General features: G+C 51.4%; 1 protein-coding gene across 1 annotated transcript in view; it reads right to left on the minus strand.

The window, feature by feature from the left end:
- Nucleotides 1-25277, minus strand: part of USP25 (ubiquitin specific peptidase 25) — a 131429-nt gene that overhangs the window by 93731 nt on the left and 12421 nt on the right. The window contains exons 2-3 of the mRNA XM_036243410.1: nt 13964-14041; nt 9652-9796 (exon numbers count right to left, since the gene is read on the minus strand). Of these exons, the coding sequence (XP_036099303.1) occupies nt 9652-9796; nt 13964-14041 (223 nt within the window). The remainder of the gene's footprint in view (nt 1-9651; nt 9797-13963; nt 14042-25277) is intronic.

A 25277-nucleotide genomic window follows, 5' to 3' on the forward strand; every position in this document is an offset into this window, starting at 1 on the left:
GCAGTATGATGAGCAAGAGAAAGAAGCATAGTTGTTACCACTTTGTCTTTGTGTGGTTGGGATTATAGTTCTTGATATTTTGGGAAAGTTTTGTATTCATTTGGTTTGTTTGTATTTTGTCTCTGTAATCCTGGAGTTTTACAAGAGAGAAACAAACACGAAGGGGTCAGAGCACTGGAAATCAGGTATCGGCATTTCACCATCTGGCTAACGGGTTTTCCACAGATACTAGAAGAGAATCGTCCACGCTAACTGACAGGTTCAAAAGCCAACTTCTATTGTTATCCACATTTTTTTCTCTCCAAACAGTACCTTACATGAGTATTAAAAATATTAGAAATAATAGTTAGCTACAGAAGGTGTCATTTTAATGTCCTTAGTATAATAAACCTCACAAAAATGTAGTAAGTAGGATCCAAAAATAATCCCATCAAGAAAACATGAGACAAGTTATAGCAGGGTGACTGTAAGGACGTATCAGCAGGCCAAAGGGGGCCTCCGTCTGGCATACAAAACCAAACCACCTGGACCACAGCTGTCGACGGCCATCAGCTGGGTCCAGTCCCGCTCAAAGACTGATGAAGAAAAAGGCAGGCGCCCGGCTCAGTGATTGAGCGTGGACCCTGCACCAAGAGGTCGCTGGTTCGATTCCTGGTCAGGACACATGCACAGGTTGTGGGCCTGATCCCCAGTGGGGGGCGTGCAGGAGGCGGCCAGTCGATGTTCCCTCTCATTGATGTTTCTCTCTCTCTCCCTAAAATCAATAAAGAAAAAAATTTTTTTTAAAGAACTCTCTGTTAAAAAAAGGAGGCATGAAATGGCCTATAATAAAAATGAGTCATCCAGTCGTACTCACCAGATAATGCCTATAGCTGGGATAAGTAAAGAGAGGATCATGGAAGTAAAGGGAATCACTTGACAAGCACACAGAAGCAGAAAACCAGGTTTGGGGGAGAAGACCAGTTAGCCCTCAGACCCCCTTCTTCCATCCTCCCAGGGGGCTCCCTGCACCTACAGAAGCTGGGCAGATTAAAGTAAACAACCCGACCTATTTCCCAAGACACTCGTGTTCAAGTTCTGGGTCAATTTAGGTTCTACCAGCTGGATGCACTGATGTGAGGCCTGGGAGGAGGAGCCAGGGGGAAGCATTCCCTTGCTGCGTCAGGCTGCTGTCCCCAGTACGACTGGACCTGTGTGGGCTGCTCACAGCGGCATCCCAGTGTCCGGGGTCCAGCCTGAGGGACGTCGAGAGAGAGAGCAGTGGCCACCAGACTGCGCTCCCTGTCCAGGCACAGCTCCGTGGCAGGCGCCTCCTCCTGCTGGCTGAGCCCTGGGCACGGCCTCAGGGGCATGTTCCTGAGCTCAGCAGGTCCAGAGGCAGCCTCCTGATCCACTACCGCCCCGACTGTGCCGCGACCCTGTCTGACTGTGTCCGTCTGTGTCCTGACTGTGCCCGACTATGCCCTGACTGTGCCTGACTGTGCCCTGTGTCCTGACTGTGCCTGACTGTGCCCTGACTGTGCCCTGTGTCCTGATGGTGCCCTGACTGTCACTGTGCCCAGACTGTGCCCGACTGTGTCCTGACTGTGCCCTGACTATGACTGTGCCCAGACTGTGCCCAGACTGTGCCCTGTGTCCTGACTGTGCCTGACTGTGCCCGACTGTGCCCTGTGTCCTGACGGTGCCCTGGCTGTAACTGTGCCCAGACTGTGCCCGACTGTGTCCTGACTGTGCCCTGACTATGACTGTGTCCTGACTATGACTGTGCCCAGACTGTGCCCTGACTATGACTGTGTCCTGACTATGACTGTGCCCAGACTGTGCCCGACTGTGCCCTGTGTCCTGACTGTGCCTGACTGTGCCCGACTGTGCCCTGTGTCCTGACGGTGCCCTGGCTGTAACTGTGCCCAGACTGTGTCCTGACTGTGCCCTATGACTGTGCCTGACTGTGCCCCTGTGACTGTGCCCGACTGTGCCCTGTGTCCTGACGGTGCCCTGGCTGTAACTGTGCCCAGACTGTGCCCGACTGTGTCCTGACTGTGCCCTGACTGTGACTGTGCCCACCTGTGCCCTGCTGTGTCCTGACTGTGCCCTGTGTCCTGACTGTGCCCTGACTATGCCCGACTGTGCCCTTACTGTATCCAACTGTGTCCCAATCGTGACCCAACTATGACCCGACTGTGACCTAACTGAGCCCTGGCTGTGCCCGACTGTGCCCCAAATGTGCCCGACTGTGTCCTGACTGCCCGGCTGTGCCAACTATGCCCGACTGGGTCTGACTGTGCCTGACTGTGTCCTGACTGTGCCCTGGCTGTGCCCGACTATGTCCTGTGTCCTGACTGTGCCCTGTGTCGTGACTGTGGCCGACTATGTCCCGACTGTGCCCGACTGTGGCCAAGGGAGTGACTTCCTGGCTGGCCATTCCTGCAAGAGACTGGAGTCCTTTCATAAGGCTGAGCTACAGTCCTTCTAGAGATTTCTGAAGAACTAAACCCCCCGTTTTAAATGTCTTTGAAACAATCAGGAGGGTTTACCGTTTCGTGACTGACAAGTGAACCAAACTGGCGAGGGCAGAAAACTGAGTTAGAAATAGCACCAATTCTCCCTGGGGATTCTCATAATTCTTTGAGAAAAGGGGGTTCCTTAAGTAGAAATGTCATCAGAATGCCGACCTACCCACTCTCCGGCGGCCTCATCTGCACGGCGGACGCGAACTGCCGCTGCACCCTGGCACAGACCCTGGCACAGACCCTGGCACGCGTGTGCCCAATTCACTCACTGCTCACAACCACACACACTCGCTGTTCCAAAAAAGGTCCGTGAGAAAAATAGTGCTATTTAAGCAGATGTAAACCTGCCATGCTGTCAAACACTCTGTGCTGGGCACCCGGAGGGAGCTGTGCTGAGGGGCACAGGCCGGGCAATGCCCCCTCTGCCGGCCATTTCCCGGGAGGACACCGACCAGCGAGAACCGGGAGCACTAGACCTGTGGCGTTGGCAGGCACGGTCTCACAAGGACACAGTGTCACTGGGGAGAACACAGTAACGGTATTTGTTGCCAATGATTAACCTGGAGTTCTCAAGGGAAGACCGGCACTTGGTTAAACTTGTTTCCACCACTATGAACTTAGTATCTTCCCAGTACTTACAAGCTTCTCTGATGAAATCAAATGTTACCATTTCAGTTTGTTTGATAGGGATTCTTCCCACGTTTGAGAGGAAGCGTTTTCCAAATGAGCACCGCACAGCGTGATGCACTGCACCCAGGGGAGACCACTTCAAGGAGCAGGTAAGGGGTGAAGATGCTCGGGGCTCTGTCCTAACATTTGCTCTCTGACCTTGGTTCCTGACACAGCGCTCCCGAATCTCAGAACTGCCTGGGTGACAGGAGCATCTTCGGTTCTGGGGAGTGACCCTTGGTAACTCCCGCACAGCTTCAGGACGGGCACTACGACCAGAAAGGCCAAACCTGCCGAAAACGCATGGAACGCGGAGCCCCACCCTCCAGAGAAGACAGAAGGCTGAAGATTCAGTTAATAACCAGCCATGCCCGGCCGGTATGGTTCAGTGGTTGAGCGTCGACCCTGCACCAGGACATCCTGGTTCGATTCCCGGTCAGGGCACATGCCCAGGTTTCGGGCTCGATCCCCGGTGGGGGGCGTGCAGGAGGCAGCCCATCCACGTGTCTTCCTCACATCGATGTCTTCCCTCCCTCCCTCCCACTGTATCTAAAAATCAATAGAAAAATACCCTTGGGTGAGGATTAACAAAAAAATAAAAGAATAGTTAAAAGGAGGGGGATAGAAGCAATGAAAACTGCTCCCCCCTCCCCTCCTCCATCCCCCTCTGCCCTCGGTCAGCTCTTAGACGGTCCTACTTTTCCAACCTTCCCACTGAACTCGGATCTCTAAACAGTGATGTCTGCCCGGCCGGTGCGGCTCAGTGGGTTGAGCAGCGCCCCATGAACTGAGGGGTCCCGGTTTGATTCCCAATCAGGGCACATGCCCAGGTTTCGGGCTCGATCCCCGGTGGGGGGCGTGCAGGAGGCGGCCGACTGACGTTTCTATCTCACATCGATGTTTCTCTCTCTCTTCCTTCCTCTCTCTCTAAAAAAAAAAATCAATAAAAACGTAAAAAAAAAAAACCAGTCATGTCCAATAGAACCTTCTGTGAAGATGGAAATGCACTAGTATTTGCACTATTATCTGCCCAACAGAGTAGACACTAGTCACATGCAGCTACTACTGAGCACTTAAAACGTGTCTACTGTGATGAAGAAACTGAATTTTAATATGAGCTTCAATTTATATTTAAATTTACGTTAACCTGTAACCACTGGCAACTATATTGAACAGCTCAGCTCTGAATCTGTTTTTAACAGCTGCTAACATTACAACGGCAGCACTGATGAGGGAAATGATTTTGGTCATCCATTTTACTATGTTTAGCAACTTGGATTACGGGGGGAAAACAATTAAAGTTAGCATTCTGTATTAGTCAACAAAAAGTGCAAAGACCGTGACTATCATTTTGCCCTAAGGTTAAAGAAAATTCATCAAGTTACACAAGTCATTCCGCAGTGCGTGGCTAACAGAACGCGCACCTAATTCCATCTAATCAGTGACAAGTGGCTTCACACCACGGTAGTCACCTCCCTTCTAAGGTTAACCTGGATTTCTGGTGAATCTCCCAAATAGTTTTACATCTTAGAACTCTTGACAGAAAAAGGGATGTGACGCCCATTGCGTTCTTTTTCTATCTGCAGTTCCTTACCCGACACATTTGGGAATGGGAGAAACATCCGTGTCCAACAGAACCGTCCTCTGCGTAACAGTGACGAGCCCTGAGCGGGGACAGGAGCAGGAGGCTGGATCTGCCCGTCACTTGTGCTTCACCAGGACCAATGCCAGCGCTCTCGGAGGGACCTCAACATCCTCCTCCCTTTCTAGGCAACCCTTCCAGATGACCCCCTGGGATACGGGGTGCTAAACTGCTGAAGGGTCAGCCACTTAATACTCACTCAAACATGTGACACCAAGCTCTCTCCGGTGTCACCTTCTGTGTGAGCAGGACCTACCTAACCCCTCATATCTTCTGACCCATACTTTGATGGCTCGGTCGTGGCCCACCTCATGCTGACAGGCATACACTGTTTTTGTCCTGTCTTTAAAAAGTTCAAAAGAATGTAATGGTCATGAAAAAAAAAAAAAAGAAAACGAAAAAAGAATATGACTCTTCAATTTCAAATCGGGCAACAGTCTTCTATGGTCATGTCTATGACAGAGTTGGCCATGACACGAAAACCAGACACTCTGTCCTCTGACCACTGAGTACACCTATGAGATCTCAACAGCCTGCATTGTTTCTTAGTCCCCTCTGCATTAGTATTTTTTCCTAATTTTTTTTCTTTATTGATTTTAGAGAGAGAGGAAGGGAGAGGGAGGGAGAGATAGAAACATCGATGAGAGAGAACATCGACTGGCCGCCTCCTGCACGCCCCCCACTGGGGATCAGGCCCACAACCTGGGCATGTGCCCTGACCGGGAATCAAACTGCTGACCTCTTGGTGCAGGGTCGACGCTCAGCCGCTGAGCCACACTGGCTGGGTTGCATTAGTGTTTTATTACTGCAAAATTCCACCATGATTTCATTTCCAATTTAAGCTGGAGATAGGAGGTGCTCCTCTGAAAATCCACAACATTCAATCGAGACAGGAGATCCAAGTAATGGAAAAAAAAAAGGTGCCTAAAATGTTTGCTAATTACACTACAAATGATTTGGGCATTTCCCCCTAATTCAACACAATATTAAATTACAGTACAGAATGCTACCAATTACTATAAAGACACCAGGTACACTACTCTGTAATTTATTGACATGCAGATGTACCCAGGTAAGCATAAGGGAAAACTTCCCCACAACTCCTAAATATAGCTTCTGTGGGCTATTAGTTTAAAAGCAAAATTTTTCTAGTCACTGAAAATGTATTATTTTATTCCTTGTGAGAGACCCGTAGTTATAAAGTTAGATTCCAGCTTATATCAGCAGACTTCTGTACTCTCATTGGAGACCTTAATTTCACAATGTCGATGTTCTGTCCACGTTGCTATAGATGACAAGCTAGGAAAGCTTTGCTTATGCTTTTAGCCCTGCTTGTAACACACGTATACTTAAAAAAAAAAAAAAAGAAATTAAAAAAATAAAAACCCTTGACATATTTGAAAGAAATAAGTGAGCCCGGCCGGTGTGGCTCAGTGGTTGAGCATCTACCCTGCACCAAGGGGTCGCTGGTTCGATTCCCAGTCAGGACACATGCCCAGGTTGTGGGCCTGATCCCCAGTGGGGGGCGTGCAGGAGGCGGCCACTCGATGTTCTCTCTCATCGATGTTTCTCTCTCCCTCTCCCTTCCTTTCTCTCTAAAATTAATAAAGAAATAAGTGAAATAAGTTAAACTACAGTCAACTCTCAAATAACAATGCATTTCACATAAAATTAAGAAAATGCTCAACAGGGGTTTTTGAATCTAGAACGGTCCCGTGAAAACGTCCTAACACCTTGCTCGCTCCAACACTACACGTTTTCTCAGCACTTAGCCTGGCTTTTTCAACAGAGGCCTGCGTTTGAATACATTTTCACTGATAATTATTTTTCTCTCCTACCCACTTGTTTTGCCACGATTAAAAACTCACCATTAAAGACACCTCACAGGAGTAATAGAGTAATTTAAAGAATGTGCTGAATGCATGACTTCTCCTTACTTTTTCAGTTTTAAACCACAAAATTTATGGTTTAACATTATGACACCACAAAATTTAAATGCTGAATTGAGACTATTTCCTAAAGGTAGATATACTTCTTCAGACTTCATAATATAGGATACAAATACGTTAAAACGGAAAATAGTTATTGTTACCTCCTCGGCTATTTTTCCAAGTTTGATACTATTAATAATATCACTCCGTCGTATTTCAACAGTTTCTTCTCTATCATCTCAAACCAACTTTATGGATACACTATCCAAATTGTTGAATGACCAACTATGAATTAGCCTCTAGTTAAAAGGACAGCACATTTTATCCACAAAAAAATCACAACGGCAAGAGACTTACTCAACACATTAGTCAGTTGGCTGATATGAAACCAGAAAGCCAATTTCTCTACCATTTATTTCAAGTGACATATAAAATTTCACTTGAATATAAAATTAGTGGATATTTTTCAGGAGACACACACACACACGTGCACATGCACACGCACACGCACACACACACTCTATTATTTTTTTTTTAATTTATTTTATTCCTTTATTGATTTTAGAGAGTGAGGACAGGAGAGGGAGAGACAGAGAGAGAGAGAGAGAGAGAGAGAGAGAGAGAGAGAAACATCGATGAGAGAGAACACGGACTGGCCGCCTCCTGCACGCCCCCCACTGGGGATCAGCCCACAACCTGGGCATGTGCCCTGACCGGGATCGAACCAGTGACCTCTTGGTGCAGGGTCAACGCTCAACCAACTGAGCCACACCGGTCAGATGAAATCTCTTTTCATCCATAACATTTCCACTATTCCTTTGTCAAAAATACTCAACAGGTATTAACACGTAGCTTAAACATTTCCCGACATTCTCCGAGCAAATGAGCCATTTAACTTGGTCTATAACAGTCTTATGGTCCTAATGCCCGCATACCCTCCGCGCTGCCTGCCCCAGGGTCCACCACTCCATTCAGAATTCTCAGCTTCTGTTCTCAGGTCCCGTCACTGGGAACCTGAACGGTGTTTGGTCGACTTCCTGTTTCCTGCACTTTAAGCAGTCGCCTTCAATCAAAAACATCCTATTTTTCCCTTTTCTACCTAATTCTGCCCCCCTCCCCCCGAGTCTCAGAACTTTGGAAACTCTGTTATCCACACATACTACTTCCTCGTCTGTCTGCACACGTCTCTGTTTTCACTTTGAATCACTTCTTTTTTCTGTCTTGCCACAAGCTCGTTCCCTGTCATTGGTTTGGAAACTGCTTTTTCCATACGCAAAAATAACTCAACAAACACTGTTTTAGAACCTAGGACGTTCCAGCAGGATGGTGGGGACATCAGTGGGTTCTCGCCCTGTTACGTCGTCTCGTAAGCACGAAAGGCACGAGCAAGGAATTTGAAAATAGCACGGTGCTCTTTAAGACAAAGGTACACCCTCAGGGCGGGGAGGCCCCGGCTCCAACCTGGAGGCCAGGGGAACACCCTGTAAGACAAAGGTGCGCTCTCGGGGCGGGGAGGCCCCTGCTCCAACCTGGAGGCCAGGGGAACACCCTGTAAGACAAAGGTGCGCTCTCGGGGCGGGGAGGCCCCCGGCTCCAACCTGGAGGCCAGGGGAACACCCTGTAAGACAAAGGACGCTCTCCGGGCGGGGAGGCCCCGGCTCCAACCTGGAGGTCAGGGGAACACCCCATAGCCAGCAGCTCCGCGCTCAGCCTGACCCCAGAAAAAAACGAGGCTGGAAGTGAAGGTTGGAGGGCACTCCAGACAGAAGGAAGAGCAAATGTAAAGACAAAATAAGTAAACAGCACTGGGTGGGGTAGGAGAAGTCCCAGCTGTTCTGCATGAGCCCAGGGCAACAGGAGAGCAGCAAACAGCAGAAAATGAAGTTAGAGACACAGACAGAGGCCAAAGCACCATCTGCCTTGCAGTTGGACACAGTAAGGTCCGTCTTATGTGTATAAACGTCTCCTATCGCCTGTCATCTGTGAGAGACAGGAGCACCCAGCTTCGGCTAACCTACGATCACTTAATGAAGCAAAAATATAAGGAATACCTGGACAATCTGAAATGCAAGTATTTTACTAACAAACAGGAAGCAGTGTTTAATGCCAATCAATAGCATCAATATCTATGTGATTGGGTCCTTCTTTTTGCTGCTGACTTTGAGAGTCTACAAACAAAATCAGAAATCATCTTCAAATTCAAGGACTCGAACGTCTCAAATGCAGAAAGCACAGAAGTACGTACGTTTACAGAGTGCAGTGATGATACCACGATGATAATATGGGATAACTAACTGTTCCTATTATTAAAAATGCACTGCTATATAAGCATCAAGTATAGATGCTACGAAGAAAAATTAGAATCCGTGAAAAGTGTGCCGTATGCATAGCTGGTGTGTGTCTGTGTGTGCGTACGGGTGTTTCTATGATGTTATGTGGTAGTAAATCTTTTTCCAAAATCTTTATTTTGGGGAGGGGGAGGGGTTGAGGGAAAGGAAATTCTATTAAATGGTAAACCTATCAGTAAGTAGAAATAACATTTTATCTTCAAAAATAATACGAAGGGCTCTACAATGCTTAAAATCCATAAAAGAAATGACCATTCCCATCTGAAATTCTAGAAATTGATGGATAACACCTGCCGCTGCTCCCTATGTCACAACATCAGACAGGGCCTGAGATGCTCTACGGAAGGATAAATAACTTCAATCCAGCGTTTACTCCTAAGCTGGAAACAATGTATCACACTGCTGATACAAACATGCTCCTGTAAGTGCACTTACAAGAACCAAGTTTGCAGTGGTTCCTTGTCCTCCGCCTCTGGGTACAGGAATAACTGCACTTCCCGGGGAATGTCTCACCGCGCCCCCTACTGGACGTCGAGGAGAGGTGAACTTACTTGCGTCGGCCTGGCTCCCCACGCTGATGTACCGGTCGTTGCCGGGCAGCGCCGTGTGGTAGTAGGCGGCCTCTTCCTGCGCAGGGGCCTTGGCGTTGTTGGCGGTCAGGAAGGCCACGGCCAGCTCCAGGTTCCCGTTGCTGTCCTTCAAACAGCAAGCGCAGAACGTCAGCTACTTTGAAAGGTTTCTGTACGTCCGCACACGGGGTGCAGAGTGGTCTCCGTAACCACGAAAACTGCACGGCAAAAACCCGTCTCAGAGTTTAAATGATGGTTGGGATTCTAACTGTGTGCTGTGCATTCATTATACACAAAGGATATTATCACGTCAACAGTAATCCCTGCTCCTGCTCATTAAGACTGCTAACATAGCCAATGTGGCTCCATGGTGGAGCGTCGACCCTGCACCAAGAGGTCGCTGGTTCGATTCCCGGTCAGGACACGTGCCCAGGTTGTGGGCTGATCCCCAGTGGGGGGCGTGCAGGAGGCGGCCAGTTGATGTTTTCTCATTGATGTTTCTCTCTCTCTCCCTTCCTCTCTCTCTAAACTCAACAAAGAAAAAACAAACAAAATAAAACTACTAATATAATGTAAAAATCACTTTTATTACTAATTCCTCAGTTTTCCATTCCTTGCCTATCGGGTTAGCCAAAGTCAATCACCAACGTACACGTCTACACCAACGAACACACTGGAAAAGACGTCTCTGGCCACGCCGCGGGGTGAAGAGCGAGTACTGAGGGCAGCACGTCTCCGGACAAGGACAGGGGACGGCGTTCCCTGTGACGGCAGCCGAATGCACCCCGCGGGCCAACCCGAGCAATCGTCAGAGGCTCGCACAAAGCGACAGCCGACCACCGACGCCGGCCAGCAGACGACACACGGAGCTCCGGACAGAAACGCTCCACGCCGACGAGAGCACGGTCCCGCCGGACTACGTGCTGCCGGAAGTGTGTTGCTGACAGCACGCCTGGACACGGCGTCACTCGACAGTTACATTCGAAGAGAGCAGATGCTAGGGGCCTAAGAATTCCCAGAACAACAAAGTAACCACTTGTGCAGTTTTACCTCTACATTCTCAGTACACTTAATAAATGTAAGGGACTTAGCTCGCAGCAGCTCAAACAACATTAAGAAAGCCAGATGTTGCCCTGGCCGGGTTGCTCAGTGGTTAGAGTACTGGCCTGCGGACCGGAGAGTCTCGGTTCGATTCCGGCCAAGGGCATGTACCTCGGTTGCGGTTTGTCCCCGGCCCTGGTCGGGGTTGTGCGGGAGGCAGCCAGTGATGTGTCACTCACGTTGATATTTCCGTCTCTCTCTCCCTCCCTCCCACTCTATCTGATGATAAATGTAAAAATATCCTCAGGTGAGGATTAAGAAAAGAAAGCCAGATATCAGTAACCAGGTTATCTTTGTAACGCAAGGCTCAGCAGGCCTCAGAACCTGACCACATATGCAAAGTGTAACGACGTCAGTGGAGGGTTCTGCACAGAGATGTTGCAGTATGGCTTACATTTCATTTTATATATTTTTTTTTATCCTCACCCAAGGACATTTTTTTTTTTTTGCATATTTCTTCAGATAGAGAGAGAGGGAAGGAGAGAAAAAGAGAAACATCGACGTGAGACAGACACATTGAGTGGTTGCCACCCATCGACCCCAATGGGGCCGGGGACAAACTGCAACCGAGGTACGTGCCCTTAGCGGGGACCGAACCCAGGACTCTCTGTCTGGGGGCAGACGATCTAACCGCTGAGCCTCACAGGCCAGGGCAATGACTTACCTTTTAAAAGGACTTTATTGAGCATTTATTATGGGCCAGGAAACAGGCTGAGTGCATTTCCTATTCTACCTCACGCAATGACAAACTGAGTGGCACCAGGATTTATGCAAGCTGAAGGTTCCTAACTTTGGAGGGCTGAAAAAAAAAAAAAAAAAATACTCAAAATAAAATGAAAGGTCTGAAATCAATCAATAACATTGTGGATCCCAAAAGAAAACTGAGAAAGTCAAGTCATTATTAAACCTCTTACAAATCTTTAAAAATATGTTTTTATTGATTTCAGAGACAGAGAGAAGAAGGGAGAGAGAGAGAGAGAAACACTGATGAGAAAGAAACATCGATTGGCCGCCTCCTACACGCCCCCTACTGGGGCTAGAGCCTGAAACCTGGGCATGTGCTCTGCCCAGGAATCGAACCCGCAACCTCAGTGCATGGGAGGGTGCTCAACCACTGAGCCACAGCGGCTGGGGCACATCTTACAAACTTACATGGGGAACAGTTAAGGCTTAAACACAGTTCCCCACAGCACCACCCAGCTACTGGTCCCTGAAATAAACATCAGAAAAACACAAAACTACTAATCACACAACTTACCTCCAAGAAAATGTGGACAAGACCTTAATTCATTCTTATTTCCTTAAACATATTCTACATGTTTCCCAAATTTAAAAAAAATCATAAATAAATTCCCTACGTGTGCCCCGGCAATGCAACAGGTGTAGAGTCATAAGCGGCGATGGAGAACGGGAAAGACACCTTGTGAAAACACACATGGGTGACGTGGGCATGGTCTCAGAACAGGGCGAACGGGCCATCATCCAGCGCCACCGCCGTACACGCTGAGGCTCGGTTCTTCGGCCTCCTCTCCGAATGCCTACACCGGCTCGTTTTCCTAAGGGAACCGCAAGCTTCTCGCAACAGCAGTTCGAGGTGGGCCCTTGGGGGCAGGCTGCTGGGCTTCCACCCCCAGCCCCCCGCAGACGGGCTGTGGGATCCTGAGCAGGTCACTTGAAGCTCTGCTTCCTAATCTCTTTCAGCTTTTGAGTCGGATGTAGTCCCATGTGTTCATTTTCTCCTTTGTTTCTGGTGCCTTAGGTGATGTATCGGTGACAATTCTGCTGCTTGTGATGTCTGAAATGTTGTTGCCTACAGTTTCTTTTAGGATTTTTATAGATTCATGAGTCACATTTAAGTCTGTTATCCATTGAGTTTATTCTTGTGGATGGTGTAAGTTGGTCTAGTTTAATTTTTCTGCATGTAGCTGTCCAGTTTTCCCAACACCATTTATTAAAGAGGCTGTCCTTACTCCACTGTATGCTCTTGCCACCTTTGTCAAATATTAATTGAGCATATTGCCTTGGGTCCATTTCTGGGTTCTCTGTTCTGTTCCACTGGTGTATATGCCTGTTCTTGTGCCAGTACCAGGCTGTTTTGATTACAGTGGCTTTGTAGTATAACCTGAAATCTGGTAATGTGATCCCACCTACTTTGTTCTTTTTCAAGATCGCTGTGGCTATTTGAGGTCTTTTTTGGTTCCATATGAACTTTTGAAGCATTTGTTCTAGTTCTGTGAAGTATGTCGTTGGTATTTTGATGGGGATTGCATTGAATCTATAGATTGCTTTGGGTAGTACGGACATTTTAATGATGTTAATTCTTCCAATCCAGGAACAAGGTATGTGCTTCCACTTTTTAATATCTTGCTCTGTTTCTTTCTTCAATGACCTGTAGTTTACTGTGAAGAGGTCCTTTACTTCTTTGGTTAAGTTTATTCCCAGGTGTCTTATTGTTTCCAGTCTTTCAAAAGGGATGAGAATAACACCTACCTCACAGGCTTAGTAGGAGAATGCAGGCCACATAAAGTGTGCAGAACCGAGCCCAGTACGATAAATGCTGAGCAAGGGCTAGTGAGACCACTCTCATTAGGATGACGGTGACGACGCTCACCTGGACGATAAATTATTCCTGGAAACAAGAACTTGAAGCTGTGGGCAGGCCTGGAGTGGCCCAGGTGACGTCAGGTCCAATGCAGTTCACCCGTGAAACAATTTCCATTTCCCTGAGCTTTTCCAGTGTGCGTGCCGCGTGATCCCACGGAAACGAGGCCACGCCACCAGACACCACCCAAAGGATGCACTTTATTTCTTGCAGCCACTAAACGGCTTAACGTTGAATATTCTTAAGGTCCAATCAGCTGAATGTCAGCCAAATTACATTTCTCTTCGTGACCCTCTATTGATTTTCGACTTCTCCCCCGTCCTCTCTCTGCCCCACCCCACCGCACCTCCGCTTTGCCTGACAAGCGTTTCTCAGGGAGACTCACCTGTCACTCCATGACGTCCGGGAACATCAGGCTGCTGAAGCGAACACGCTCAGAACTGTAGTGTGTTGTGCTAAGAAAGTCCCTTACTGTATCAGCCCTTTCTCATAGCATTACTACCAGGCGGTAAAACAAAACAGTCGACCTTCAGAGGTGTGGGCAGGGGAGGGGAGGGGACCACGAACCCGAACCCGGAACAGAGGCCCTACCTTCAAGGCTTGCTGCAGTATCTGGGCGTCATTAATGCCAGTGATCTCTCTCAGCTGATTCAGAAGCGTCTGCTGGTGCTGGAGGAAGGGAAAAGCGAGAGCATGAGCCTCTGAAAGCTGAGGACGCAGACGGCCTTTGGGGAGAGGGTTATGCAACATCAGCTAGAGGAGACACAGGACTTGACACTGGACAAATGTCCCTCTCAGGAAGAAGGAGCCACGGCGCGGGGGCCCTTATTCCACGCTCGTGTGCCCACCGAAAGGGAAGTGTACAGTCCTCCCCAAGAAAGTCCTCCTGGATTCGCTTCTGGCCCCCCCTCATTTGTGTCTCCCAAAAGGAGAAGGCGTGGCCTGGCTGCATGGTGCCGAAGCCCGAGAACGAAGGAGAACAGGTAACCACGGGGCCACTTCGAGGGGGGAAAGGCACCATCGACAGGTCAGGCGGTTCTGGTCACTCCTCCCTGACCCCTGGGCCAGCCAGCACCAGGCCCCCGGCACCAGGTCGGCACAGTGATGACAGGGACCCTCAGATCTATTTCAGGAAAGAAGAGAATCATCTCATCGTCCAATCTGTCATGAAGACCCTACATAGAATTGATCTTTCGCCTTCACTTGTGTCAGACCTGCTTATACTACTGAATCGGGGAGACAGAGAGAGGTGGACAGGACCTCGCTGCCTAACCCTGCCCTGAACTACCCTAATGGAGTCATGTTCCTCCCTACATCTCTGTATTTATTTTTCTTTTCCTTTATTGATTTTAAAATATTTTTTCTTTATTGACTTTACAGAGAGGAAAGGAAAGAGAAAGAAACATGGATGAGAGAACATCGACTGGCCGCCTCCTGCACGCCCCCCACTGGGGATCGGGCCCACAACCTGGGCATGTGTCCTGACCAGGAATCGAACCAGTGACCTCTTGGTGCAGGGTCGCCACTGACCACTGAGCCACATCATCTGGGCTCCTTTATTGATTTTAGAGAGAAGGGAAGGGAGAGAGAGAGAGAAACATGGATGAGAGAGAACACTGACTGGCTGCTCCCTGCATACCCCCCACTGGGGATCAGCCCACAATCTGGGCATGTGTCCTCACCGGGAATCAAACCAGCGACCTCTTGGTGCAAGGTCCATGCTCAACCACTGAGCCACACTGGCCAGGCTACCTCTGTATTTCCTAAAAGAAGTTCCCATGACAACACCTTGAAATAAACTCAGCGCAATCGATGTACGAAAAATAAGCATCACTAAAACAGAAGGATCTGATGAAATATTTCTGGAAAATGTTCTACCTTCATCCCGGCAATAATTCCGTCACGTCTCCTCAGTGGATGCTGAAACTGCTGGGGGAACGTTCAAGAGCCACAGGGTGGTTACACAGTTTCGAGCCCCTGTCCCAGGACTTCCTTCTCAAGGGAGAAAGTAACTATGGAGAAGGAAGCACTTCAACCACAAGCGAGCAAAGTGAACACACCACTGATGGGTCACAAGGACAGTGTGTGCCGCCTGACACGTATGCCAAGAAAAAAATGCCACGTGTGGTATTCCGGCCGCAAAATAAACAAATAGAATCTACCTTTCAGGAAGCATCAGACAAACCCATACTGAGGGGCGTTTATCTTCAAAATGTCTCCATCGCGAATGACAAAGGAGGAGACTCCAGATTACAGGGGACACGAAGCTTGGCGACCAAATGCAGTGAGAAACACCTGTGCTAACCAGACAGGGAGAGACACCTGTGCTAAACCAGACAGGGAGAGACACTTGTGCTTAAACCAGACAGCGAGAGACACCTGTGCTTAAACCAGACAGCGAGAGACACCTGTGCTAAACCAGACAGCGAGAGACACCTGTGCTAAACCAGACAGGGAGAGACACCTGTGCTTAAACCAGACAGCGAGAGACACCTGTGCTAAACCAGACAGGGAGAGACACCTGTGCTAAACCAGACAGGGAGAGACACCTGTGCTAAACCAGACAGGGAGAGACACCTGTGCTTAAACCAGACAGGGAGAGACACCTGTGCCAAACCAGACAGCGAGAGACACCTGTGCTAAACCAGACAGCGAGAGACACCTGTGCTAAACCAGACAGGGAGAGACACCTGTGCCAAACCAGACAGGAGAGACACCTGTGCCAAACCAGACAGGAGAGACACCTGTGCCAAACCAGACAGGGAGAGACACCTGTGCCAAACCAGACAGGAGAGACACCTGTGCCAAACCAGACAGGAGAGACACCTGTGCCAAACCAGACAGGGAGAGACACCTGTGCTAACCAGACAGGGAGAGACACCTGTGCCAAACCAGACAGGGAGAGACACCTGTGCCAAACCAGACAGGGAGAGACACCTGTGCCAAACCAGACAGAGAGAGACACCTGTGCTAAACCAGACAGGGAGAGACACCTGTGCTAAACCAGACAGGAGAGACACCTTTGCCAAACCAGACAGGAGGAGACACCTGTGCCAAACCAGACAGGGAGAGACACCGTGTGCTAAACCAACCAGGGAGACCACGTGTGCGAAAGCAGGGAGAGACACGTGTGCTAAACCAGACAGGGAGAGACACGTGTGCTAAACCAGACAGGGAGAGACACCTGTGCTAACCAGACAGGGAGAGACACCTGTGCCAAACCAGACAGGGAGAGACACCTGTGCTAAACCAGACAGGGAGAGACACCTGTGCCAAACCAGACAGGGAGAGACACCTGTGCCAAACCAGACAGGGAGAGACACCTGTGCTAAACCAGACAGGGTATTTTGGGACAGGTGGAGAACTATGCATGTGGACAGCTTAGTACCAATACCCTCTTAATATTAAATTCCTGAAGTTGGTAACTGTACTCCAGTTCTGCAAAAAATGTTTCTTTTCGTAGGAAATGAGCTCGGGTATTTCAGTGGTTAGGGACGTGCAACTTACTCTTCTCAAATGGTTCCGAAAAAGTAAGTTATGGCCCCGGCTGGTTTGGCTCAGCGGTTAGAGCGTCGGCCTGCGGACCAGAGAGGCCCGGGCTCGGTTCCTGCTAAGGGCACAAACCTTGGCTGCAGCCGTGTGGGTGGCGACCAGTCGATGTGTCTCTCTCACATCGATGTTTCTCTCCCTCATTTCCTCCCTCTCTCCCTCCCGCTCTATCTGAAGACAAATGCAAAAATGTCCTCGGGTGAGGATAAAAAACAAATAAATAAAGCAATACGTTATGAAAGTTCTTCGTGCTCCTCTTGTAACTTTATCTTTAAAATTACTTCCAAACGAAAGTTCTAAAACGTTCTGCCTGCCGATTTGTTGACGTCACAACTGCCAAGTGTGCCAAGTGTGCGTTTCCTTGCAGGCTGGAGAACTGGAATGTGCACACTGTATATCCATTCAGATGAGGAGTCCGACACCAATTTCAGAATTCAGTGAAAAAAAAAAAAAGCCATTTTGAACTCAAGTTGGAGATAACCTAGACTGAACATCTTTTGCAGAAAACACGTGTCAGTTCAAAATCATCTTCAGCTACAGAACTGGGTGCCTCTAAATCGCGGCCGCAATGCCTCTTTTTCCTCCGGTGAGTGGACTGCGGTGAGCAGGCCGGACTGGAACACATACCGCCGGGACTCAGACGTCGAAGCTCCGCAGGCCTTCCCCCTCAACGTGCCGACGGGTGACCGCCACCCAACGTCAGGCCTCCTCTTCCGGCGTCCTGTCCCATCTCAGACAACAGGAAGGAAGGAGCCGAGGACAACAGGGGTCTGCAAAAGATCCCGCCTTCTTCAGCAAACCCACGTATTCGAATCACTTCCACTTAGAGTCCCACTGAGCCCCACAAAGTCACGTGGCCCAGTCGCAGGTGCCAAGGAGGCAGGGTAACGCCCTGCTCGGCCAGGCAGAAAGCTGCCCTCAAAATGGACCAGGGTCCCGTTCAGAAGGAAAAAGAAGAGAATGCACATTGTATCTGCCGTGTACACAGTTTCCGTCGTGCTATCAATTGTCACTGCTGTGAAACTCGGAAGGAGCCAAGAAACCAAGATTATCTAACGACACCCAGGCAATCAAGTACACGCGCGAGGTTACATAAAATGCCGTGAAGAATCGAAATGCCGGGTTTACAGGAATGACAGAGGGAAAAAATTAAATTCTCCTTAAACCTGTGAACTTTTCCCTGTTCATTTTTTTAAAATGACCAATAACTACTACTGGAACCGTAACTACGCAGTATAGCCAACATTACCCATCAGACATCTATAAAAATACAAGAAATTCTCCTTACCTAATTCAATGTCTTATGTTAGTGAACATATATATACTATGCGAAAGATTTTCTAGCCATCACCATCACCAGCCCTCCAAACTCCATCTCCACCCCGAATATTATTTCCTCCACTGCAAATTCATGCATCACGGATCGGGGAGACTGCTGGGGAAACCCCCGAGGAGTTGCCTGCACACATGTTGCTGGCTACTCTGTGTAATGCTGGGAGAGCAGACACAGCGCCAACGTCCTTCCAGAAAGGAGGAGACCCCGGCCTTCAGGGTGCAGGAGCCTAAGCTGATGACTGTTGACAATGAAGATTCCCAGGCCCCACACCACGGAGACTGTGTGAATAAGCACCTCAAAAGCTTTGGCAGCAGACGGATCCAGAAGTCCAGTCGGAGTCCAGCAAAGCAACGGGACGTTGCAAAACCACATGAAGCGAAAGGGACGGCATTCAAAACAGCACACAGACGCGGCCATGACGTCCGCACGAACAGAAATCCCAGGAAAGCTCACAGAGCGCGCGTCAGACTTATTCTCCTCCCATCTCTGCATCCCACCGCGACTGACACTTCCTTCCTCCGAGAGAGACAGCTTGCTTCCTTGCTGCGCTGAGGGTGGGCTGCCCTGGGACACGGCAGTGACGGGGGACACGTGAGCAGACATCAGATGTGCCCGCACGCTCGGGCTTGCCCTCCTGAACTTCCACAGCTTCCCAGGGCCTGACCTCAGCGGCCCAGGTGCCCCAGAACAACGGGGACCCACGGAGAAGGGCCGTCCCGCCAGCCTACCCGTCTGCGAACGTGACCAGAGTAAGTGCTGGCCACGAACTTCCGGACCGGCTGTCCGGCGACGGCGGCCTGACACAGGGCGCAGTGAGAATCCGGAGTATCAGACAAGAACGGCCACATCTCCGATACATTGTTCTGGTGGGGCTTGTTTCTCCCCGGAAGCCAGGAAGACAGGCGAGGAAACAGTCCAGCAGGGAGGGCTCTGGCTCCCCAGGTCTCACCGACTTGGGCCGAAAACGAAACGATGACGAGAAAAGCGCCGCGTGGAGAAGAACATGACGAGATGCAGGAGCCGAGCAGAAGAGGGGAGCTCAGAGTTCTGAGCTCCCGGCACCGGAGCCCCCTCGTGTGGGAGGCCCCCCCACCGCTTCCGGCGTCTTCCGGCTGCGCTGCACCTGCCTCGAACCCTGCGCCTTCCTGTCCTGCCATTTTACGTTTTTGCTGCTGCTGTGTCTGTTGTGATGAAGACCCCGGTCTTCCCTTCAAGGTCTGCGCCTCCCGATGTGGCGAACTCCTGGCCCGCGAGACACCTGCATCAGCGGACAACATCCTGCCCGTGGTCTCTCCTCCCTGGCTGGCAATGTGGGGTCCAAGGTGGATCCAGCCGCTTCCATCTCCTTTTCTGGGCCCCCAAGTCTTCCCGGAATGAGTTTCTGATGAACTAAAGTACGAGCGGGGTGCGGCCTGCTCACAGCGCTGGACCGAGACACGTTCAGAGTCTGGGACGCGCAGGAAACACAAAAATCAGTCAGCAAAGGAGCCAAGACTACACACAGGCCTTCAGATTCCTTCCTCAACATTATTTATTTCTTAAAAAAAATTGTTTTGTTTTCCTGTACTGATTTTAGAGAGAGAGGAAGGGAGAGGGAGAGAGAGATGGAAACATCGATGAGAGAGAACATCGACTGGCCGCCTCCTGCACGCCCCCCACTGGGGATCAGCCCACAGCCTGGGCATGTGCCCTGACCGGGAATCGAACTGCCGACCTCTTGGTGCAGGGTCGACGCTCAACCTGAGCCACACCGGCCGGGCCCTCCTCGATATTCTTACAGTGTGATGACACCCTAAGTGCCTACCCCGTGCAAAATGCAGTGCACGACCGGAGAAGGACAAATCCGTTGTTTCGATGTGAATTAAGAATTCGAGTGCTGCACAGAATGTCCTTCCCTTCCCAGGGCACCCCCCCCCCCAAGGTTGGGTCTGTTTTAAATCGGTCTCACTGAAGACTGCAACATAGTAAACACTGGTGTACCTTTTTAAGGATGCAAAAAAAAACAAAAAAAAAACAGAGAGATCACTGGCTCAGGCCAAGAAAACAGAACACGCCTTTTTGTGGTCGTGCTGTGTGGCACAGTCTCATGTAATACGCGTGCGCATGCACACACAGACACACGCACGCACACGTACACGCACACGCACACGTACACACGCACACCCCCTCCAGGAAGTGGCTCGCGTCTCAGAGCTAACCAAGTCTTCAAGAGGTTCGTAAGTACCGAGTCAGAAATAAGAACGGGTTTCTTCCAACTCCGCAGCCCACGCGCTCTCCACATTTGTACTTCAGATCTGAGTCGAGATTAGAGAGTCAGCAGAAAAGAGAAACCTCCGCCCCCAATTCCACTCCTCTGTTGGTGGCAAGTGTCTAGATACCGGTGGGAGAGGGGACGCACCAGGCGGAGAGCTTCCGAGCGAGGCCGAGTGACTCCGAAGCCAGCCACTGGTCCCTCTCACCCGGCTTCCAAATGTAAACGAAACCTGGTGCAGTGCAAAGGGAGAGAAAGTCACAGGTGTCCGTCTTCAGGGGGACAAACGGCAACCCTAAATCACCTCTAGGAAAGCTTTCAAATTTTCTAACAGAAGCTAGAAAAAGAAACAACTCCGGAGACCCCCAGGCGTCCTGGATCGTCAGCACCTGGGCACCGAGGTGCCGCTGGGCATGGAGGGATAAGCTCTCAGGTCCAACCAGTGAATAAAGTAGTGATACCCCCGCCCTCAGTGAGGGCAACCCTGCCTGCCTGCTGGTGACACCTTCTCGGCCGCCTGGTGCCACCACTGCCCCAGCCATGGCCTCCCTCACAGGGCACGGGGCCCCCCGACTGCCCCAGCCACGGCCTCCCCTCACAGGGCACTGAGCCCCCTGACTGCCCCAGCCACGCCCCCCCCTCACAGGGCACAGGGCCCCCCCGACCGCCCCAGCCACGGCCTCCCCTCACAGGGCACTGAGCCCCCTGACTGCCCCAGCCACGGCCTCCCCTCACAGGGCACGGGGCCCCCCGACTGCCCCAGCCACGGCCTCCCCTCACAGGGCACGGGGCCCCCCCAACCGCCCCAGCCACGGCCTCCCCTCACAGGGCACGGGGCCCCCCGACAGCCCCAGCACATGGCCTCCCCTCACAGGGCACGGGGCCCCCCGACTGCCCCAGCCACGGCCTCCCCTCACAGGGCATGGGGCCCCCCCAACTGCCCCAGCCACGGCCTCCCCTCACAGGGCACTGAGCCCCCCGACAGCCCCAGCACATGGCCTCCCCTCATAGGGCACTGAGCCCCCCGACAGCCCCAGCCACGGCCTCCCCTCACAGGGCACGGGGCCCCCGACTACCCCAGCCACGGCCTCCCCTCACAGGGCACGGGGTCCCCCGACTGCCCTAGCCACGGCCTCCCCTCACAGAGCACTGAGCCCCCCAACTGCCCCAGCCACGGCCTCCCCTCACAGGGCACGGGGCCCCCCGACTGCCCCAGCCACGGCCTCCCCTCACAGGGCACGGGGCCCCCCGACTGCCCCAGCCACGGCCTCCCCTCACAGGGCACGGGGCCCCCCGACTGCCCCAGCCACGGCCTCCCTCACAGGGCACTGAGCCCCCCGACAGCCCCAGCCACGGCCTCCCCTCACAGGGCACGGGGCCCCCCGACTGCCCCAGCCACGGCCTCCCTCACAGGGCACTGAGCCCCCCGACAGCCCCAGCCACGGCCTCCCCTCACAGGGCACTGAGCCCCCCGACAGCCCCAGCCACGGCCTCCCCTCACAGAGCACTGAGCCCCCCAACAGCCCCAGCCACGGCCTCCCCTCACAGAGCACTGAGCCCCCCAACAGCCCCAGCCACGGCCTCCCCTCACAGGGCACGGGGCCCCCCCCTCACAGGGCACGGGGCCCCCCGACTGCACCGCAGACGTTTCCTGCACCAGCTGGTCCCCAGGCCGCTCTTGGGGAGACGGAAGCCCGGCGCTCAGCAGCCACAGGAGCGAACACAAACAACAAAGCCTGAACCACGCAAAACCCACCTCGTACTCCCTGAACTGGCTTGTTTTTCTTCGAACCTGTAGCGGAAGGGGAGGCGCAGGGAGTCCTGCCTGTCTGAGAGCTGCCCTGCAGGACATCCCGGGGCCCCCGGTCCTTCGCTTGCCACTGACCTGTGCGCGGCCCCGCTGTCTGCTTCCCGCCGCGTTCCTTCAGGGCCTGAAAGCAACGTCCAGGGGTTCTCTGTGCGCCCGCTGCCTCTCCTACGGGTCTCTCCGGGCACCTCGGGGGTCACACCACACCACGGGCAATGCCAGAGCGGAGGACGGCAGACGCGTTGCACTCACTGACGCATTTCTAGCCCGTGTCTGGCACGGGACGCGAACTCCGCGAACAGACGGAGAAAGGAACACAGCCGAGTGTGCAGAGGCCAAGCGGAGTCCGTCAGACCCCAGGGCTTGAACTCACCCCCAGGAAAGAGGCGCTAAGGACCGGAGGGGGGCGTGACAAGCTACACAACAGGCCCGCTGACCAGTGAGCAAGCTCCGTGCTCTCCCCGGCTCCCTGTGGTCTCCCAGGCTCCCTTCCTGGTTGTCCCTGGGAATCCAGCTTCCCGTCGAGTCTGCAGCCCGCAGCGTGTCGCTGCAATTCCCAGTTACAGAGCCTCTATCGGCGATTCACGTCGAGTCTGCAGCCTGCAGCGTGTCGCTGCAATTCCCAGTTACTCACGTCGAGTCTGCAGCCCGCAGCGTGTCGCTGCAATTCCCAGTTACAGAGCCTCTATCGCTGATTCCCGTCGAGTCTGCAGCCCGCAGCGTGTCGCTGCAATTCCCAGTTACAGAGCCTCTATCGGCGACTCACATCGAGTCTGCAGCCCGCAGCGTGTCGCTGCAATTCCCAGTTACAGAGCCTCTATCGGCGACTCACGTCGAGTCTGCAGCCCGCAGTGTGTCGCTGCAATTCCCAGTTACAGAGCATCTATCGGCGACTCACGTCGAGTCTGCAGCCCGCAGCGTGTCACTGCAATTCCCAGTTACAGAGCATCTATCGACGATTCCCGTCGAGTCTGCAGCCCGCAGCGTGTCGCTGCAATTCCCAGTTACAGAGCCTCTATCGCTGATTCCCGTCGAGTCTGCAGCCCGCAGCGTGTCGCTGCAATTCCCAGTTACAGAGCCTCTATGGCTGATTCCCGTCGAGTCTGCAGCCCGCAGCGTGTCGCTGCAATTCCCAGTTACAGAGCATCTATCGCTGATTCCCGTCGAGTCTGCAGCCCGCAGCGTGTCGCTGCAATTCCCAGTTACAGAGCCTCTATCGGCGACGCACGTCGAGTCTGCAGCCCGCAGCGTGTCGCTGCAATTCCCAGTTACAGAGCCTCTATCGGCGACTCACGTCGAGTCTGCAGCCCGCAGCGTGTCGCTGCAATTCCCAGTTACAGAGCCTCTATCGGCGACTCACGTCGAGTCTGCAGCCCGCAGCGTGTCGCTGCAATTCCCAGTTAGAGCATCTATCGCTGATTCACGTCGAGTCTGCAGCCCGCAGCGTGTCGCTGCAATTCCCAGTTACAGAGCATCTATCGGTGATTCGCGTGGAGTCTGCAGCCCGCAGCAGATGAAAGCAATGCATCCTAAGTAGAAACTCTAAATACAGTTTCCCCCGTTTACACTGTCACGCACAGCACTACGAACTAAGTTCATGCAAAATGAAATTCATGTCCAGGCCAAATAAGAACCGACACCCCAAACATGGTTTCTCTGGGAACACACATTTTAAGTTCCGAAACCTCAACCTACAAAATCTTTTGGAACAGTGTGTTTTTTTAAGTTAGAGTGCTTTTTCTGATTATTTAGTTATTTTAAATCCTCACCCAAGGATATTTTTTCATTTATCTTCAGATAGAGTGGGAGAGAGGGAGAGAGAGGAAGAAACAGCGACCTGAGAGGGACACATCAGCTGGTTGCCTCCCGCATGACCCGACCAGGGCCGGGGAGGCACCACAACCGAGGTACGTGCCTGTGATCGGAATCAAACCCGCAACTCATTGGTCCTCGGGCCAATACTCTAACCACTGAGCCAAACCAGCCAGGGCTGATTATTTTTTTATTGAAGTTACTGGGGTGACATTGGTTAATAAAATGATAAAGGTTTGAGGTATACAATTCTACAACCCAGCATGTCTAGACTGTGTTGTGTTCCCACCCCAAGTCGAGTCTCCCTCCGTCACCTGCACCCTCTCCTGCCTCCTCCACCCTCCCGTCCCTCTGGCCATCACCATACTGCGGTCTGTAGTCAACTCTTCGTTATTTTCCTTTGCTTAAATTCGAGTGCTATACTCGTGTAGCTAAACCAAACTTCCGTGACTCAAATCCTGTCCTTAAACTATGATCTCCGCAGCTTAAATAAAAGGTGTATTCAGCTTCTTTTGATGCTAATAATCGAATGCCTAATACATTTCTCTCTTGTTTAATTAAATCTTTATGGATCTCTAGTTTCCATACTTAGATCATCTGAATTAACTTCCAAGCGCGTGAAAATCCCTCGCACGAATAGAGCACAATCAACATGCTCCAAGTGGAACTTCCAAGCTAGAGTGCTATGGAATTCCTAGCAGCCACATCCATCACCAACAGTTCCTAAAGGCCAATACCGTTTTCGGCGATACAATGACACACACAGACCTGAAACTCCCCTCGTCCAGAGATAACGTGGGTTTAGTGAAGCATATGTTGACCCGTCTTTCTTCCCAGGACCCAGACAAGAGCTGCTGCTGCCCTGGCAAGCGAGGCTCAGTTGGTCGGAGCGCTGTCCTGTACACAGATAGCTTGTGGGTCTGACTCCCGGTCAGGGCATCTCGGGTGTAACCCCCTCTTCCCCGGTTGGGGTGCAACAGAAGGCAACTGATCGATGTTTCTCTCGCTCTCTCTCTCTCTAAAAGAAGTTGAAAAATAAATAAATAAAACCATTATTCTCTGGAGCGTTTGAAACCTTGCTCCCTGGCATACGTTGTTCAGCTCAAATAAACTCTTTAAAAAAAAACAAACAAAAAAAACACAGCTATTT

This window comes from Molossus molossus, unplaced genomic scaffold (genome assembly GCF_014108415.1).
Source record: "Molossus molossus isolate mMolMol1 unplaced genomic scaffold, mMolMol1.p scaffold_m16_p_5, whole genome shotgun sequence".
NCBI classification, from domain to species: domain Eukaryota; kingdom Metazoa; phylum Chordata; class Mammalia; order Chiroptera; family Molossidae; genus Molossus; species Molossus molossus.